This window comes from Plectropomus leopardus, chromosome 23 (genome assembly GCF_026936395.1).
Source record: "Plectropomus leopardus strain MGB_pleo_1.0 chromosome 23, ASM2693639v1, whole genome shotgun sequence".
Classification (NCBI taxonomy): domain Eukaryota; kingdom Metazoa; phylum Chordata; class Actinopteri; order Perciformes; family Serranidae; genus Plectropomus; species Plectropomus leopardus.
Window position 1 is genome coordinate 15,765,291 of NC_142198.1, and position 16,070 is coordinate 15,781,360.

The 16,070-nt window shown below is 36.7% G+C and overlaps 1 protein-coding gene across 1 annotated transcript; it reads left to right on the forward strand.

The window, feature by feature from the left end:
• The first annotated feature begins 1,129 nt into the window (after positions 1–1,129).
• khnyn (KH and NYN domain containing) lies at positions 1,130–14,727 on the forward strand. The gene is made up of 9 exons (XM_042512430.2): positions 1,130–1,599; positions 2,579–2,834; positions 4,917–5,051; positions 6,390–8,152; positions 9,237–9,367; positions 10,474–10,570; positions 11,270–11,377; positions 11,652–11,753; positions 12,019–14,727. The coding sequence occupies exons 2-9, from the start codon at positions 2,616–2,618 to the stop codon at positions 12,395–12,397; spliced, it is 2,934 nt and encodes a 977-aa protein (XP_042368364.2). The 5' UTR covers positions 1,130–1,599; positions 2,579–2,615; the 3' UTR covers positions 12,398–14,727.
• The last annotated feature ends 1,343 nt before the right edge of the window (positions 14,728–16,070 follow it).

Below are 16,070 nucleotides of genomic sequence, written 5' to 3' on the forward strand. Positions count from 1 at the left end.
TCTGCGATACTGGACAGACAACACCCAAACAAATACAACCAATGGACGTATGAAGAGAACTGGATACAGTGTTAGAGGCAGGGCCCTTTCCAACGCAGTCACCAGAAAAATTGTTTGCATTGTAGTTTTCTGAAATCAAATATTTTTATGTTGTGCTGTACATTTTTTTGTAGAGAATATGATGGAACTATGTGTCTCAACAACGCTGTGGTGAAGGTGTGGGTAGGCAAGAAAAGATCATGTTTTGGCTTAAAACGCCCACTTTGGTGACACAAACACCACCGGAAAAGCAGGGAACAGGTTGGTGAAAAACATAGTAGTGCGGTGACTCAAACACTGCAGAGAAACACCGCGTTTCTTAAAACACCCAGGATCTGGTACCATTTTTAGACTTTGACTATAAGTGCTCTAGATTAGAATCGCTTACTGCACCTTTAATGCATCAGTACTTATAAAACCATAATATAATAGGCAACATATTATCTTAAATATGATATTCTGCATAACCAGTACTTTTGGCACATAAAATATTCTGACGCCAGTATTTTTTTTTTACTTAGGTTCAGTAACATGTTTATTATATAGGGTTATTTTTACTTGTATTAAAGTATATATACTTTCACCACCGCACACATATACTTTTTAATGCCAAATATAGTCAGAATGATCCTTTAAATGTCATACTTTGAACCCAGTTGATCCATTCGATGTTACATGTTACCCCAATAGAGAAAGACAGGATGTAGTGTAGGAGGTAACCTCTCTCTTCCTGCCTTTGACACAGATTAACTGCACCAAGGAAACCACTGTAAAGATAAAATTGCATTTAGAAAAAATCTATTTATCCACTGGGTTAGGAGATATCAAGACATAAAATGCGTTACAAAGAGCCTTTGTATTTTATTTGCAAAGCCTGTCTGCCAGTGAGCAGTCAACTAGGAGTTAACAAGCAGGAAAGACAGACAGAAAACCCCCGCTTCTGACGTCAGTGGAAATTCCCTCTATCTCCTGTTTGACCCTCACACTAGTTAACAAAACATTTTTGAATAAATATTTTTTTAAAACATAGGGTACAATTATACGCCTTTTGCGTATTATTCGCCATAATAATCGTGTACGTTGGGGAAAAAATGCTATCATTGAAGACACATTGTGTGCATTTTTGGGACGTTTAGATACATTTTAACATAGGAGAAGAGTCCATAGCTGCATTTTGAGTGCATAGGATTATTATAAAAACATTATTTAGGTGTCACAGCGACACTATGTCCCCACACCCAGACAGGAGAATCCGCTTTGAATGCGTGATAAACTGTTTACAGTTTAGTTTCGGTTTTGTCTTCGGGGTTTCCATCGGTGGTTTGGCTCCAGCTCCGGGCTTCCTCATCCGCCACCCGCGGCAAGCACAGTCTTTCTTCCGTGAATTTTTTTCCATCTCGCCTCTGCGATCGTTGTGTGACATTACAACATTGGTTGAACTTTGGTCTGATCCATGTTGTTGTTGTTGTATGATTGCGGAAGCCTGAAGCTGCACTGCGTCTCGGTGACTGTACAGCTGCTGGAAACGAAACTTTGAAGACGCAGAGCGATCGACCTCACGTAAGAAAAAAAGACCAAAAAAATCACGTTTATACCGTTTTAGTGATTATTTTAAAAAGAACCTTAAACTGTCTACTATCTGTTTCTTCGTTTGTCTTTGCTTAAAGAGCGTCCAACCGTTTATTTATCAAGATAAATGTTTCACAGCATTATCGGGCATTAGGCCATGGTTTGTACGCTGGTAAAGAAATTTCTCTACAGATCAGCCGAAATAAGAGTGTTGCTGAACAAAAGCATGTTGCACGTAATGTGTTAGTATACTAATAACAGACTGTAAGCGCTGCATCATTGTTGACATGTTGGAGTTTGCAAAGGTATGTGCATCAGCTGCAAAGTTTACCTTTTACTTGTACTTTGCTACATTCAAAAGGGAGCTGGAATACTCGATTACTTTAATTCGACGAGTGTAGTTACTAAGTTTTCAGATAAAGATTTTAAAATGCAGTTGTTATACATTGAAAATACATTGTTAGACGTTCATTGTTGTCAATTAGTTGTTTGTTTGTTTTACTTCTGTTTTTTTGCCAAATGGGGTTCATATTAAAATAAATTACACTGTACTTTGATACAGTAAAAAAATAGAGTTTCAACTGTAACATGGCATTCATCAGTGATGTTATATAAAAACTACACATAGGCCTTTACCATATATTACAACAATTAGAACAAAACAATATTAGCATTTGCACTTCATGTAAATCAACATATTTTATATATTTATAGAAATGAAAATATTTTCTGTATATAAGTTAAAGGTTTTAGTAATAATTAGAGATAATTTAATAATTTTAAAAAAGGCCCACTGTATGTACAGTAAATGCAGGATAAGTCACAATATCTGCAGGTATCAGACATGTATATTTAATGCTTTTTAAATGTTTCCAGGATGATTTTTTTGTATTTTCTTGCAGTGAGATCAGACTGCATGCCTTTTTTCCGCCGAAATGTGTAAACATTTGATATTCTGTGTTTTTCACAGGATGTTCAACACTCTGCCGCCAAATTGAGAAGAAGGGATGGACAGTGAGAGAAGCGATGGAGGAGGAGAGTCAGAGGTGGAGGATGAGTTTGCGTGTGCCGGGATGCTGCGTGGTTCTCTGACCTCCCTGCACGGCACGGTGGAGCGGATATTCAGTGTGACTTTTGGGATCGGGACTGATGATATGTCTCATGACAACAACGGGCAGATATGGCTGAAACTACGAGGGCAGAGGAACGATGTGAAAGCTGCCAAAGTAAGGCGAGATTTCTTTGTTTGATGTTTGACATCAAGAGTTGACTTTGGGCAATGTTGCCCAGCAACCTTATCTAAAAACGTTTCGCACAATACTAAAACATATTTTAGATTAATATGCCTTAAAGCACACAATCATCCAACCTCTGTTGCTGTGCTGATTGGAATTTAGTTTTATTGTTTGAAGTTTGTGAACCTTTATTTGGAAATTTTTATTGACATTATTGTAAGTGACAAAAGGCCTTGGTGCTGGTGAATGACTCATGGAGGGTTTTTAAATGTTGTATAATTAGTCTGAGTTGAGTTTCAGTCCAAATGAGGTCAACCTGCTGACACATGAACTCAGAATGACTGACCTCACAAAATGAAAATAATGTTATAAGATGACTTAAAACTAAATGCAAAGTCTTTTTGTTTGGTGTATGCACATGAACATAAGCTCTGCGGACCACAAGTGTCACGGAAATAGTGATAAAGCATTTATTTTTTAACTGATTAATTACTAATTATAAGACTAACATTCATAATTTTGTATGTTAATTTATTTATTAATCTATAAATAAACGGACTAAATTACAGTAAGTAAGTAATGAGTAAGTAAATCATTATTTGATGTTTTAATGGTAAAAAAAAATTATAAAAATAATTTATTAAATTAATTGTTAATCCATCAACCAGTAACCAACTTAAAAAGGGATTTACAAAAAGAACATAAAACAACCAGTCCATCATTTAAAAATAAATGAATTGCTACATGATAAAGAGGATTTAAAAAGTTTTGGAAAATGCAGTAAAAAGATAATTAAATAACTGGAATCACAAATTGAATTAAGAATACAGATTTACATCAGATAGATAGATAGATAGATAGATAGATAGATAGATAGATAGATAGATAGATAGATAGATAGATAGATAGATAGATAAAATACTGAATTTTCATTGCACAAATGTACACTTTACATTTTATTGTTTTGGGTTTTTTTCAGGTTATTTTCTTTTAGCTTTTTAATTAGTTTCTTGCTGATTCTTTGGCCATGTCCTTTAAAATTTCTTGTTGACTCTTCCGCATGTTTTTTTTAAAGAAATCAAAACAATTTACTCAAGGGGTTTAAAAATATTGAAATATTTACACAGAACAACAGTAGTGAATAGTAAGTAAATGCACTTAGTCTTGATAATTTCAGTTTTCACAAATTGCAATGGACAATTTCCCTTTCCATTTAGATTTCCCTCCTCGGAGAAATGTGTGTCCTCGTTTAATACCAAGACAATAAAAAACAGAAATCACATAATTGTCAAGCACATATATGACAATATATTTTTGACCCCAGACACAACTCAGTTTGTTTAACAATATTTAAATATAATTAATATCTTCTTTCTCTAAAATAATCTCCTGACAACTCAGAATGTTCTCATAAAACCCAAAACTGACTCATGATTACATCTAACCCACCATTGTCGTGTACCCATCCTGATCTAAACAATAAGGTCCTAATGTGGATTAACAAATGTGAAAGAGAAAAAAAAGACAAGACCAAAGGAACAAAAAGAAAAGATGAATAACATCGGAGAGATATCTCCAGAGAAAAGATTTAGAGGCGAAAATAAACCCGACTGTGATCTCGAGTGCATGAAAGTCACCACTTAAAGGTCAAAGCATTTAAACACAAGTGCTTCTGATTATTAGCATATTACTGGTGAAAACAACACTGAAAGTAAAGTGAAATAATAAAAGTAGTCAGCCACCCGTATGAGCAATGAAACAGGTTGAGCTTGCTGTTATCATGTCTGAAGCTCAAACTGGATAATGAGATCCCGTCTTCATTCTCTTTCAAAATAAAGTCCACAGCCAAGAAAATCATTCCAAAGTTAATCTGAAGCTAAAAGAAGCTTCATGAGTCAGAGTTAGTCAAAGTTTTTAGTGGAAATTTTCCCTGGTTGTTTTTCCCTGGACAGTGTAAAACAGGAGTTTCAGTCTAAAGACAATGTATATAATGAACTCTTTATTCCAAAATGGACACATATTATTTTGAATACCACTTTTCACTACTACAGAAATAATATTTCTGTTTTGTAGTTATTCGTGAAAGGACTTGTGAACCAGGAGGAGCAGCAGGAGGTTTCTTATCCCGGGGTCCTTCACTGCATCTTCTGTGGAGCCAGAGGGCTGTTCATGGACTGCCTGACAAAAAGCACCTCTGCACATATAGTGGTGAGTGTTGCATTGTGGGTTTTTGTTTAGACTACATTCAAAGGTCACAAAGCAGATTTTAGGATATCTTTAATTACCCAGAATAAAGGAGAAGAGCCATCAAAAACAGAACAGCGAGGAAGTCTAATATGCAACTTGAGCTTGTTTGTTTGTTGGTTTACATTTTGGTAAATTGGCACCATTAACCCTTAAACACCTGGATCGAAATCGGTTTTGTTGTGCAGCATTCAGGCACCATTCACAAGTATTTAAACAAGTATTTTGATTTCCTTCCACAAGGTATGTGTGTGTGTGTGTTTGTGTGTGTGTGTGTGTGTGTGTGTGTGTGTGTGTGTGTGTGTGTGTGTGTGTGTGTGTGTCACTTTTTAAAGGTCATTGTGTGTTTTTTCAGATAATTTTCTTGTAACTTTTTGCTACTTTCTTGTGCATTTTTTGGCTATTTCTTATTTCTTATTCCCATGTTTTTGAAAGAAATTAAGCCTAAATTAATTAATTTGCAAAGGTTTCAAAAGATTTTAAATATGCCAAATTAGCTATCAGTGCTTTCTATTTGCAATGTACCCATGAGTTATAAGCAGCTTATTTAATCTATGATTTCTAAGTGGATTTATGGATGTTTATTTGCAGTGGAGATCAGACATTATGGTGTCCTGTGAAAGTATGAGTCATGCTGAATTTAAAAATATTTTTGGCTTGTCTGCATTTTTGCAGTTATGACTCCAAAAAGGAGTACACTTACTCAGTATCACTCGCCTCCGTTATTGTACAAATCCCCCACAGACATACTGACTGACATTTTTGACTGATGATTCAATAATGGTATTGACTAATAATGTGATATCTTGCTTTCTTATTATTATTATTACAAGAAACTACATTATTAGTCAATGTCATCTGTGAAAGATATGCCCTACCCCTCATGAAGCAACAACTGTCTCTTAATGTAACACTGTCATGACGTCACTGGGAATTTTCAACCTATTTTTAACATATTTTGTTTGAATGCAAATTTGTAACTCAGGGAAGTTTTATTGCTTATAGCAACTTTCTTTTTCACTTTAGTGGCTTATTGTTGCTGTAAATTGCTTGGAAATTATTAATGTGTCATCAGACCTTAATTGGAAAAAGATTTTTTCAACATGATTCACCTGATCAGCTGATTCCAAAGATATGATCCAAAAACTGTGTGTATTGTTAGATTGTTTTCTGTATTAAAATTGGAGTGAGTGGTCAAACTCAGCTGAAAATATGGTAAAGTATCAGTGTTGAAGGTCCAGTGTGTAATGTCATTAAGTGGTCTAATTTTAATGCAATTCTGTTTTCCTCTCATCAAACCAGGTTGGCTCGACAGGATTCCTGCTTATCTCAGGTCTGGCAGAGCCGGTAGTGCGAGCCTACTCCCTCATTACAGACCTGGTGGAGCGGTATGAGGGCACACAGTCCAGACGCTCTGACACTGGAGACAGAGTCCCAGGCGAGTCTCTAGAATCACGGCGGGCGTTCAAAACTCTGGTGGAAAAATGGGAGGACAAGCACATCCTGGATCTTCTTGTTTTGCCAGGATCAGTGAAGGAAATCCTGCTGGATTTGGTAAAAGATTCGGGGATTGGATCCAACCCCCGACCAGCACTGATGGATGGAAATTCAGGGGCGAGATCACTTGAGGATTCAGGGGGTAGATGGGACAAACCATCCACAGTTACCTACACACTCCCTGAGCCTTCCAGGACTACTGATCGGTGGGTTGAAGGGATGACTGCAGGTTCGGGGAACAACTCTGCAGCCACAAACTCCTTTTTTGAGTTTTTGTCTTCAGGCGCCCAAGGGAGGGCAGAGGCCGCTGAGCAAAGACTTGTGCATTCTCCACAGGAGGTAGGAGAGGAAGAGCAGCTGGAGCAAGCAGCGACACTGGGTACCACAGTAAGGGAGGGACGAGGGGAGGAGGGAGAAGAGAAGCTGCAGTTGTCCGGTGAAAACAAGGAGTTTTGGCTTCTTTTGAAGTTCTTCACAGCCATGGGATACACAGAGGATGTCGTGAAACGAGTCCTTGCCCGAACGGGACCTAAAGAGGCCTCGCAGATACTGGACGTAGTTCAACAAGAGCAGGATCGCAGTGACCGGGAACAGTTAAAGAAAATTCAGGATGGTGTTGCCTTAAATCAGAGTGAGAGGAACCGGCCTTGTGAGACGGAGCACAGAGAAGACGAGGAAATGGAAGTAGGAGGAGATGAGGCGATAAGTAGTAATGGAGAGATGGGGGACATTTGTGAGGGCGCGACAGGAAGCACGAGACACTGCGAGGGAAAAGGTAGTGCCGAGGAAAAAGAGGAAGGACAGGAGGAAGACTTTGTCCTGGGAGTGGTGAAGAAAGCGGCAGCCAGCTGTGGGTACATGGAGCAGAAAGTGGCCAAAGTCTACAACATGTTGCCCGATGGATCCACTCACCAGCTGCTCCTGGAGCTTCAGAGAGAGGAGAGCAAAGAGACGGACAACTTCAGGGAGGGGCCGAGAGAGATGGATGACGTGGTGCTGGAGAAAGAAGGACCAAAAGTTCGACCATCTGAAGAAAATGCGAGAAAAAATGAGCGTTTCTTACCTGCAGAAAAGAGAAAATCTGATGATAAAAGACGAGAAGAAGTGTTAGACCTAGCTGCACCTGACTTTATTAAATTCCACAAACTCACAAGCTCACAAACTCAACATCAAGTCAACCTGCCTGAAGTCAAAGGGCCACCAAGGCCTATTTATCCCCCATCCCTGAATCATCCACTCACCAAACCCAACAAACAGTTTAACCAAACCATCTACTGTCCGAATCAGCCCACCTCAAAACCAACTCATCCAAACCAAGACAATGTCTTAAACCCAAAGTCTTCCTTAAAACAAGCGGTCCAAGCCCCTCAGCCCCCCAGAGGGAACGACTTGTCTCCCACCAGAGCGAGGGAAAGACGAGGTTTTATGACGGCTTCTTCGGTGGTGGTGACAGGGGAGCAGCGTTTCCTGGAGGGTCTGCAGATGCCCTTCGACCTTCAGCTAACAGACAAACCTGGCAACCCGAAACTGAGGACGATTATCATCGATGGGAGCAACGTGGCCATGAGGTGGGGATAGAGTTTGTTATAAGCATCCTCAAATGTGTGTTTTTTAAATATTTTTATTGATTTATTATCAGGGTTTGATATTGGATGGAAATGTGTGTCGAGTGTTTCCCTTTTGTTGTTTGAGAAAAGATAGTTAAATAACATAAGGGATTGTTTTGACACTAAAGAAAAAAATTACATGATAGTTGGGGATCTTCATGTTATGTTTTGGTTCTGAAAATAACATTTTAAAAATGAAATATAAAAGTATATTAGAATATGCCAAAAAACTGTTAAATGCTCTGTACATGTCCTGTTGAGTCCTCTTGCAAAAAGGACAAAGTTATGTTTACATTCAGTTTTTCTCACTAAAACTTATTTTATTTATCCTTAAGATCAAATAAACATTGAACGTTGAATGCATTTCCCTTCTTTAAAACATTTGCAAAGCCATTTTTCTAAAAGTATTTTCAAGCAGAAAAGCATGAAACATGCAGTAGGACTGAATATTGCATCCTGTGTATTTCGTGCACCTTCTCAAAAACACACAGTACCTTTAGCAATTTGAAGAGCAACACACAGGTTACAGAATCTGCTGATATTATATTAGAAATATAATATAGATTTTTTTTTTACAAACATTATTGGATACTCTGGATACTGATGATGTTGCAGAAGAAGAGTTAGTACCTAATAAAAGAAATTAAATAAAGAGATAAATAAAGAGATAAAAATCCACACTTTCCGGTACAGTAGGATAGTTTTCAAAGTGAAGTGAAGATTGATGAGCAAATTCAAGAAAGCATGAAGAAAATTGCCCATCACTAGCCGATATCTGCCTGGTCTTAAGGTCTGATTCACAGAAGATGTTGTGCTAATGATTTTACAAACAGGGCTATAAAGTTTGCATCAGTTTGCAGTTATCCATGTGGTAAAGCAAAATGCCGAGAACACGGTAGGCAGAACAATGATCGAAAAATAAAATTAGAGGCATTCCTCATGTCTGGAAAATCACTAATAAGGGAAAACTTCACCTGTTGCAGCTGCTTTGAGAAATACATTTTGTTTCTGGTATAACTCTACATAGTGTTCGTGTTTTCCACAGTCACGGGCTGGGTCACTTCTTCTCCTGTCGAGGAATCGCTCTGGCCGTCCAGCACTTTTGGGACCGAGGTCATCGTCACATCAGCTGCCTGCTGCCACAGTGGAGACAGAAGAGCGACCCCAAAATTAAAGGTAACACTTCCTGCTGCCCGTGTAGTGTTTTAAACATAATATCTTAATTCTGGAAATATAACTGATATTACGGTTTAATGATTGTTTCTGCTATAGATCAATCTTGTACATACATTTTGTGTTCTTTGTATTCTATTTTGTCATTTTATATGTTTAAATTGCTTCTATATTTTTATATCTTATGTCCTATTCTATTCAAATTCACTATTTTTATCCGTCCTTTATGTTAATTGTTTTGCACCAACACCAGTGTCAGATTCATTGTATATGTAAATGTACTTGGCGATGAAACCGGATTCTGATTCTGATCTCCAGATTATTCTCTGGATTGTGCTAAAAAATGTAGTTTAGTTGATAAAATATAAGACATTTACTAAAGACTAAGCTAATGTTTCAAATATGTTTTCAGTCCAAAATCATCAATTTACAATCACATGAAACAAAAAAACTGTAAAACCTTACATTTGAGAACCTGGAAAAAAGGGAACCTTTGGCATTTTCACTATTAATAAGTAAATATCAAAATTGATTTTTAATATTTTCTGTAGATCAGGTAATCCATTAATGTATAAATGAAATATTTATTGCATTTGCATTTTTTTAATCCCATTCACTATATGGAATGGTGCATTCATATTACCCTTGGCTATTTTACGTAGCTTAAATATAGAAAAAGAAATGTAAATATTTTGGATTTATAGAAAATAAAGTTAAATATGTAGAAGAAAGAAAAGTATCTAGCAATAAGATGTAAACACATTCTTCATAATACCTATTTGGTACTAGAATTAGAATTAGAAAACTAAATTATGTCCAACTTTATTCATCAAATTATTCGTTATCTCCACAATATTTTTGTTAAACACCTTGAGTGCCAAGAAAAACTTCGCAGGAACATTCACAGTTAACCTTTGTCTTTTTAAACCACGCAATGCATTTGACAAAGGCCTCTGCACTTTCATGCGTGTCTTGGTCTTTATTTCAGTCACACATAAAGGGGAAAAAAAACTATCCGAACTGGGCGAACATATGAGTGTGTGTGTGGGCGTTTGTTTTTTCCTTTCAGTGCAGACTAAACATAGCGTTGTTTGTTCCTGCCCTCACAGAGCAGCACTATCTGACTGAGCTGCAGAAGCTCGGCCTGCTCTCCTACACGCCCTCCAGAGAAGTCCAGGGCAAGAGGATCAGCTCGTACGACGACAGGTAGACGCAATGCTGCTTTAAAACAAACTTGTGTTAGTCTTATTATGTTGTCATAACAGGAGGACAACAACAACAGAAGCCTAGAGATTAGAGAAGCAAGCCTATAAAAAGAAAGTTACCGTTTCATTTCCTGCTCCTGTGAAATGAGAGGATGCTGAAATAGAAGAAAATAACTACTATATTCATTTGTTTTACACACTTGTACAGCAACAAAATCCATAGTAAATACTAGTTCTACACAGTATGTACTACATGCTACTCATCATTAGGAGTCGACAGAGAATCAGCCCGGCCGATTATCAGTATCAGCCCTGAAAAACCAATATTGGTCGACCGCTACTCATCATGTTATATTGTTTTCGCGGGTATTATACAAAAAAGAGCATACTTAACCATTTCATTCTAACAGAATATTTTACAGTACATGTGGCATTGGATGCTTATTAAACTTTACAAATGCTTTTTGTTTTCTGAGATTTTTTGCAACAGCAAACACAATTTACTATTATATATATATATATATATATATATATATATATATATATATATATATATATATATATATATATATATATATATATATATATATATATATATACACACATGTGTTTGAGAGCACCACTATGGGGTGCCAAAGACCAGAAGATTTTCATTTCTTTTCCAAGCTGCTTTGAAATCTTTCTATTCCTGTTTCCACAGATTCATGCTGCAGCTTGCACAGAGGACAGATGGAGTGATTGTAACTAACGACAACCTGAGAGACCTTTCAGACGAGTCCCCCGTCTGGAGGGACATCATCAAAAAAAGGTATAAAAACTTTCAAATGTGGTTGCTTCAAAGTACTTGAGTGAAGTTGATCATGGCCACTTGTCATAGTATATTGTGAGGATACCAATGAAGTTATCGTATATGTCTGAGTTTTGTTTTTATTGTCTGTTTGTTTTTTATCTTTGTATTTATCTAAATACATGTAAAGGTTTTGATGGATTTTGATCTTATGCAATCTTTCTCCAAATAAATAAGTAAAATATTTTATAAGGCTGAATACAGTGGTATGATCTTATGTTTCCCCCTCTCGCAGACTTCTTCAGTACACATTTGTGGGGGATCACTTCATGGTGCCAGACGACCCTCTGGGCAGAGGAGGGCCTCACCTGGATGACTTCCTGCGCTCTGAGCACAGGTATTATTATTTTATTCAAGGACATGTTCACATGCTTTAATTTTCCTCCTACTGTCTGTGCTGTAACAGCTGGGAATGACTGTGGACAACAGTACTCAAGAATCACTAATAAAAGCTTCTAAGCACAACCGGACATGATATAAAATAAAATATGACCTAAACTCTTGAGAAATTTACAACAATTACCTAAGATTACATGTTTCCAATAAGAAGTTTAGCTGTATCGTGCTCTTTTCTCTGAGTGAAATTTGTTATTTCCTCTCAGGACTCCAGATCCAGGAAACCACTCTTTTGCCTGTGTTGCCACCACGTTCCCTTCCTCCAAACCTCCGCGCTCCCAAACAGAGGTGCTCAACTTTCGCGACCGAACACTGGGCGGAGCCTTAAACACAACAGCAGGTGGAGGGAACCGGGGTAAAGGGAGAGGACATGGAAAGGGATGGGACATGGGAGCCCAGCAGTGGCAGCTTGGAGCTTCTGGACTGGTGTCTGGCGCAAACAGGGGCCCGGAGGAAACGGCCGGCCTGAGAGAGCAGCTCTGTCAGGTTTTTCCGGGTCAGGACAACATGGTGGCGCTGGTGCTGCAGTGCCACCCGGCAGAGACGGACATAAACGTGCTGTCTGATCTGATGTTGCAGCAGTAGAACTGTACGTCTTTTAGTGTTTTTTTTCTGGGATTATTGAGGCTTTTCTAACCTTGAATTTTCCCCTTGTTTGATATAAAAATCACACTGAACCATGCATCTGAATTAGCAAAGATTGTATCAAAAGATGACGTATCAGATGAGTGGTGGAACTTTCTGCTGACTGTCCAAAACACATATAATTTAATTATGATCTTATGCATTGAATATAGGTTCTTTGTATCACGCATTCCCTTTCATGTTTGCTGTGTCACTGTAAACTGTAAATAACTGTTTGAAAAAAAACGACTACAGATTGGAGTCTATCTCGCATCTTCTCTTCCTTCTCCCTAAGCATCCTGTGTTGTCCTGTGCAAATCTATAAAATGGGTTTTAAGAAGTGATTTAAAAGAGGTCACTCTTATCTCCTCGACCAGGTCGTTCCAAAAACAAAGGGCCCTAAATGCAAATGCATGGTCCCCTTTAGATTTAAGCCTCGACTTTAGAACGGCCAAAAGGGCCCCACCTGAGGATCCAAGGCTGCAAACTGGCTTATATGGGGTCAGCATTGGGGAGGCACATGGTTATTACTGATTATTGTTGTGATAATTTATTTTATCACCAGTTGTAGGAGTGGACATCATTTTGCAATGCTCTAATAACACTAAATCAATCCATACAATATTCTGTACACTTGATTTTATACATACATACATACATATATATATATATATTGTAAAAGCCCAACTAGTGACTAAACTTAAAAATTCCACATATAAACTCTGTGAAATAAGTCAGTTTCATGCTCACTATTGGGACTGTGTTGAATTTCTGTGACCCCATTAAATTTATAAATTGAAATTCAGTATACCCAGCAGCTGCTGTAAATGTGGATAGTTACATGTTGTGCTGTTGAACGCCATTTATTCAGAATAAGAATCTCTTGACAATAAATTTAGCATTTAGATAAACTGCAGTTCAAGACAATGTCCACCAGAGGTCGCACTTCATTTATATTTATCTGGAAGTGTGAGCCGAGAGTGACTATGATACCATACGCTCCAGATTTTACTCAAATTGGAAAGTTAAAAAAAAGTTGCTCATTGCCTTTTTTCCCGTGTTTTTGAAAGAAATCAATTTGCTCTGTGTTCAAAGGTTTAAACACTTGTGAAAGGCATCTGCATGCAGCACACAGAAAATATTTAACATTATGCTCCTGAAGACTTTGTTTCTGTTTCTGCCTTTTTGTTTTGCCAAAGAACCATGTTGAAATCTCTGCAGTGATTTTTGTTATTATCAATGTTGCCTCAGTTTTGATTTTTAAAAGAATTTGTTAAGACAGCATTGGTAAAAACTTCACACACACAGAAATGATCACTATAAATGCAAATATTTAAGTGTGATGGCCAAAAACAACAATCTACATATCGTCCTAGTGAACAGCCTTTCTGAGTTTATTTCTTTTCATCAGAAACACCAAATTTATTGCTCATTTTTTTGTGAGGTTTCTTTTTCCAATAACCGAAAGAGAAGCAGCTGCATGCTTTACCTGCAAACTGATATGAATGTTAACCAGTTGGGTTTTTTTGTATTTTTTTCTGCCCTCTTCTGCTTCCTCTTTCTCTTGTGACTCTTGTGTTTTGCATGTCCAGACCACATAGAGTTATTACATAATACAAATGTTTGTGTTTACACAGGAAAATAGAAATGGCCTATAAGCCTTGTTTCTTTTTTGGACTTCACAGAGGAGGATTAAGTCGCCTCCTTCCAAGAATAGATGCATATTGAACTGGTTAGATGAGTTTTGAACAATAGTGAAAATAGTGCATCTATTTTGGGAACATCCTGAACAAGACATTGAATTTTCACAGACCGTGTATCAGACGAGTGCCGTCTGATACACCTGCAAAGTGAGACAGGCAGTACAGGCAGGTAACAGTGAGTGCATCAAACCTGTAGAGCAAAATAAATATTTTTTTTAATTATTGGGATGTTTTTTAAGGCAAAAATATACCTACTCTGAGAAAAAAAAACAACTTAAAATTGTGTACTGCAGGATGTAAAGAGGACCAAATGATTTAGAAAAATGATAAGTGGATTTATGGATGTAATTTTGTAATGATCCAACTTGTCTTTTCAAAGTCAACTTAAAAATGTAGGCAGCTTAGACACTATCTTTTAAATTTTTTTTACGTTAAAACAAATTATTCACAGTATAATGGAAATTAAAATGCAAGTGCAATATTTCTAAATATATGTTAAATTTTCTTAATATTTCCAGACCAAAATGTACCATAGTTGAGAAACAGAAAATCTTCAAAAAAAATTTTAATAAAAATCCAACTTCCAGAGATGCTTGATTACGTCTTTTGCTTGCAACAAATTCCATGTTTTGACTGTCTTCAGTTTTCAATGGTATTCTGTTCTTGGGTTATATCCAGATGCCCTTTGTTTTGCATTTTTGTCCAAAGTCCAAAATGCTTATGAGACTCATTCAGAGGAATGATGAATACTGTAACTCTTCTGGACTATTCACAGATATCTGAACATGAAACTAACAAACACACAGTTGACTTCTACTTGTCAACACTAAAACAATCCATGCAGGACATGGAGACTACACACGGCTTTTATCTGCACCTGCACCGTCTTCACATTGGTGTATGTGTTTGCAGATGTTGTAAAATTACGTTGTTGTGTGTTTGGCAATATAGGGAAATTTTACTACACCAATAACCATGTTTGATTTGGAAAAATTTGTATTTGCTCAGAGCAGGTTTGTTAAACATAGAGTACATGCTCTTTTTATAGTGTTTGGTTTTTTTTTTTAATGCACAAAGTATTAAAAAAATGTATTATTATATGACATTTGGCATAAAGAAAGCAATATTTTCCTGTAGGACATTTATTCTGTTTCTTTATATGCTGTTTTTATTATGGTTAGTAGGCATAAACACACAAATGCTCAAGAGGGCTTTAGTTTACAGTTTACCTGTGGTAGAACGATACATGGCTATGTTTTTTCATAATTTTGATGTGTCACTGTAATGAAATGGATGGTTGTAAAAAAATATTTTTTACAGAAAAAGTGATGAAATTGATCAGTATATTGATGAAACTCATTGGTGACAAAGGGCAGAATAAAAGCACTCTGGAGATAGTGTGCTGGTGGTGGGAGACGGGTTATTATAAGACTAGAGCCAAGGGCTTTTGATTACAAAGTTTTAGCTGGCAGAAATTTCACATACTCAACTTAAAAATAAAGTTACTTCCACTCAAGGTAACTGAAAACACTGATAATTACATTTTTTACAAAAAAAGTAAAGGTGGTGAAATAAGGTAATAAGTGTAAAGTGAGGAGTAACATTTTTTTCTCATGTAAACTTATAACACAAAAATGAACTGTTTTTATCCCTCTCATACTCATGGAGTTATATTAGAAATAAATAATAATTTGATTACATTCTAAGGAACATGTATATATATATTTCCTCTCACAAAGTTCAATCTCAAGTATGATGCATGCTCCTATTAAGGATAGTAACGAAGTGCAGTTTCTATTTTTTTTTTTAATTTAATTTATAATAATAATAATAATAATAATAATAATTAATAGTATTATTAGTAGTATTGTTGTTGTTGTTGTTGTTGTTGTTGTTTTTATTTTAAATGAACTTGTAAACTGGTTACTATC

Excerpts from the sequence above, each read along its gene's own strand:
- khnyn (XM_042512430.2), top strand. The coding sequence starts at position 2,616 with ATGGACAGTGAGAGAAGCGATGGAGGAGGAGAGTCAGAGGTGGAGGAT. Across the intron at positions 10,571-11,269 it reads ATCAGCTCGTACGACGACAG|ATTCATGCTGCAGCTTGCAC; the intron begins GTAGACGCAATG and ends CTGTTTCCACAG. Across the intron at positions 11,754-12,018 it reads TTCCTGCGCTCTGAGCACAG|GACTCCAGATCCAGGAAACC; the intron begins GTATTATTATTT and ends ATTTCCTCTCAG.